At 52.9% G+C, this 3,710-nt stretch overlaps 1 protein-coding gene across 1 annotated transcript; it reads left to right on the forward strand.

Annotated features, from left to right (window-relative positions):
* Positions 1-1,107: 1,107 nt before the first annotated feature.
* On the forward strand, positions 1,108-3,023 carry LOC123319242 (serine/threonine-protein kinase PLK4-like). Its single transcript, XM_044906113.1, has 3 exons — positions 1,108-1,907; positions 1,990-2,119; positions 2,220-3,023. The coding sequence occupies exons 1-3, from the start codon at positions 1,108-1,110 to the stop codon at positions 3,021-3,023; spliced, it is 1,734 nt and encodes a 577-aa protein (XP_044762048.1).
* The last annotated feature ends 687 nt before the right edge of the window (positions 3,024-3,710 follow it).

Here is a 3,710-nt window from a genome sequence, read left to right on the forward strand (position 1 = left end):
AAAACAAGAATCTACAAGATTCACACCGGCATTCCTGAACTATGGAAGGGAATTAACAGTTCCAAAGGCAATCTACTCGTCAAACACCCAAGACGAAGACACTGAGGAGACAAACAGAAGCCCAGAAGAAAGTAGAGTAAATCTTACTCACCGTACAGAACAAATCCGTCATCTTCAGGAGGCCTATGAGTTTGTCAATACCAGGTTGTACCGTGCATTCGAGCAGCAAGCTCACCATTACAACCTCCGTCGAAGAGAAGTTCGTTTTAATGTCGGTGATAGAGTTCTGCGCCGTGCTAATCCGCTGTCGTCCGCCGTGGATAGCTTTGCAGCCAAGTTGGCTCCGAAGTTCTCTGGTCCGTATACCGTTGTGAAAGTGATGTCACCCGTTGTTTATGACCTGAAAGATGACAGTGGTAAGAAAATCACCAATATTCATGTAAAGGATTTAAAACCGTTTCACCCGTCAGATTGTTAGTGAGTATACCGTATATAACCGTTTAGAAAATTTACCGAACTCACCATTTGGTTCCGGTCTCATTCGAGGGGTTCCCCGTTTCGTCCACCGTACTGAACTTAAAATCAGTTTCAGATGTCCGATTTGCAGACAACCGTATCCGGGGCGTGCTGGCGTTGTGGCCTCCCCGGATCGATCTGGCTGACTAGGGGACCGTCGACTCGAAGCTGTGACCGTTGTGGCCTGTGGGACACACTGGAGGCCTGTGACTGCATCGAGGGTAGGGAAGATACCCCGTGGCCACGTCGGATGCTGACGAGCGAAGAGCTTGCTCTTCGAGCATGCCCGAGATGCTCCACCGATTCACAGCACCTCCACTTGGTAAACTAAATAACCGTTTTACCTTTCCTTCCCTCGACAGGTACCATTTTCCCCGTACTCCGTCCTACTCCAAGTGTGCAGTCCGTGGCCCCATGCCGGGTTGTGAATCCGCACCGTCCGTTCGTCAATACATCACAAGTTATCCGACCCCTAGAGAGAAAAAAAAAATAATAACAAAGTTTTTTTTTCTTAACAAGGACGCGGCACCCGGACCAGCCAGAACCGTGTTTTCTCTGAATGTTTGAACTAATACTTATTACCGTTGCAGGATGGAGCGATACCATTTAGAAGCCATTCTGGGGGAAGGCGGCTTCGGCCGCGTCTACCGCGCCAGGGAAAGTGGCCAGGAGGGTCAGCAGCGTGCCATCAAGGAGGTCCACCTGGATCCCCTAGCCGTCAGGGAGGCAGAATTCATGGGCCTCTTTGACCACCGCAACATACTGCCGCTCATCGAGATGTTGGTGGAGCCCCCAAGCCTGTACTTAGTCTTGCCGTTATGTGAGGAGGATTTGGGGACCTTCCTCGCCCGCGAGGGTCCGAGGAGGGGCCCCTCATCCATCTTCCGGGTGGTCCGCCAGATCGCTGTGGGCCTCGCAGAATGCCATCGGCAGAGCGTGGTCCACCGCGATCTGAAACCCGGTAACGTGCTGAGACAGGGGGCTCGGTTCATGCTAGCCGACTTTGGGGTGGCCGAGCAACTAACACCGTGCCGACCACTCCTAACAGAGTTGGCTGGCACTCCTCTGTATTGGAGCCCGGAACAACTCCGCCGGGAGCCAGACAGCACCGCGGTGGACCTGTGGGCCTTAGGGCTCGTGGCCATGGATGTGGCCACGGGCCGGCCCTGCCAAACCGACGGCCGGGCTACGGAGCACTGGGCCTCTTCCCCAGGCGGAGAACGCCAGAGGGAGTTGGCCCAGCTGCACCCGTCCGTGGTCTGGTTCGTCGAAGGGCTGTTGATGGACGAGCCGTCCCTCCGCCGCTCCGCCGACCAGTGGGAGTGGCCGGCCGTTCATCTGTCCACCGTGGTAGACCTGGAGAAGACCCCGTCACCACCGTCCGATGGGCCGTGGGTGACTCGCCTACCACCGGACCTGGCAGACCGTCTCCGAACAGTAAAAAATCCCTCAGAATGGACGAGGAGTCTGAAGCGGAGGGTGCGGGCATTACTGCCAGAGGGTAGAGAAGGCCCCCGTGTCCGCCACCGCTTCAGATTCCCGTCCGGCACCGTACGCCGTATCTGGGTGCCGCCGGACTCAGACAGGACCGGGGAAACGTGAGGTAGTCCGTCTCCAGTCCCAGTGGGACTGAGGGAACCGAAAATTTTGTTTTAATAATCACATACAAAATTAGTACCACACTCACCTGTCTCTTTTTCTAGAAAGAACCGACCGTTGAAACCCCGAACTGTGCTCCATCCGACACCACCATGGCTGACGACCACATGGAGGTGGAGATCCTGGAACGCCTCGATAAAGAGCTGGGATTTGTGGACCCCGAGGAGGTGGACACACCCGAAGATCCACCTAGACCGGTCCCCTTACCGTTGGGAGCAGCGAAGGCATTCCTCCGCCCGACGCCGAATATCGCCGCCGGTTGCTCCACAACACCGTCCCCAGCGCTCGGACCGGCGAGACTACCAGGGACAACACCGCCCAGGGAGAAGGTCCCATCCAGCACCATTGAGTCCTGGGGAAAAACCGGTATCAGTAAAAGGTACCTGGAGACGAAAGCAAGGATGCGGAAGGGAACACAAACACAAGAGCAACAAACCGACAAAGACGAGTACCTACCCCCAAACACCAGAACCGTTGGGACTATGGGCCCCCAGGTGTATGTAGAGCTCCGCCCGGGTTTGTGTTGGAGGTGCGGCCAGGGGGAACACACCAGTGCCACCTGTAGCAGAACCCCCACCCTGTTCTGCAGCCGCTGTGGTCTGTTGGACACCCTCTCCCGGGACTGCCCATGTGGAGGTGCAAAGAAGAAAGATCCAACACCGTCTCCTACCGGTCCAGGAAACAAGAAGCTCCGTACAGCTCCAGTCCCAAAGAAGGAACCGCTTCCCCGGAAGACCACTCCAGTTCAGAAGAAGGAACCGCTCCCCCGGAAGACGTCCAAGAAGACGACCCAGGCCTGTCCGAGGTGCCACTATGTGGCCAAAACCTACGACAAGAAGTCCCGTTAATGACCGTAATCAAAATAAACCGTACCGTTATATTACTGATCACCGATAATAAATGAGATACATCTGTTCTGTCCGTCTCTATTTCACCCCTTTATTACCGTTAAAAATAATATTCATCGCTGTAAATAGGTTAGTAATGGGGTACTACCCCTGCTTTCACCGAATAAGTGCCCAGGTGAGTGAAATAGATCCTTATACTTGTATCTCCTTATTAACTGACAAAATGTACATACCTATATTTCCGCGATTCCACCATAACCGATAGATCTAACCTGGTCTGCCAGTGTTGGAAGATTCTGTTCCGTACAGTTTTGTTTGTTCTGTGCAGCTTTATTGCCACCAAACAGGACCGTCTGACTGTCATCCAGTGGGTAAGTGGTATGCCACACACCTACAACAGAAAATTCCGTTAATTCAATGGAAAAACAGGAACAGGAACAGTTAATTCAATTTTTCTGTATTATTTGTGAGACCGATAATAACAAGTGAGATTCACCCGTCCTGTCTGTCTCTATTTCACCCCTGTGTCACTGTTAAATACAATAACCGAATAGAAAATAGCAATAGAAGGCTGACACCGCTTACACCGATATTACAAACTGGCCTGAACGGTAAGTGAAATAGAACAGTATATTGGTATCTCCTTATTCAAATTACCGACCGTACTTACCGTTTCTTACGAAATTC

This window comes from Coccinella septempunctata, chromosome 8 (genome assembly GCF_907165205.1).
Source record: "Coccinella septempunctata chromosome 8, icCocSept1.1, whole genome shotgun sequence".
NCBI classification, from domain to species: Eukaryota; Metazoa; Arthropoda; class Insecta; order Coleoptera; family Coccinellidae; genus Coccinella; species Coccinella septempunctata.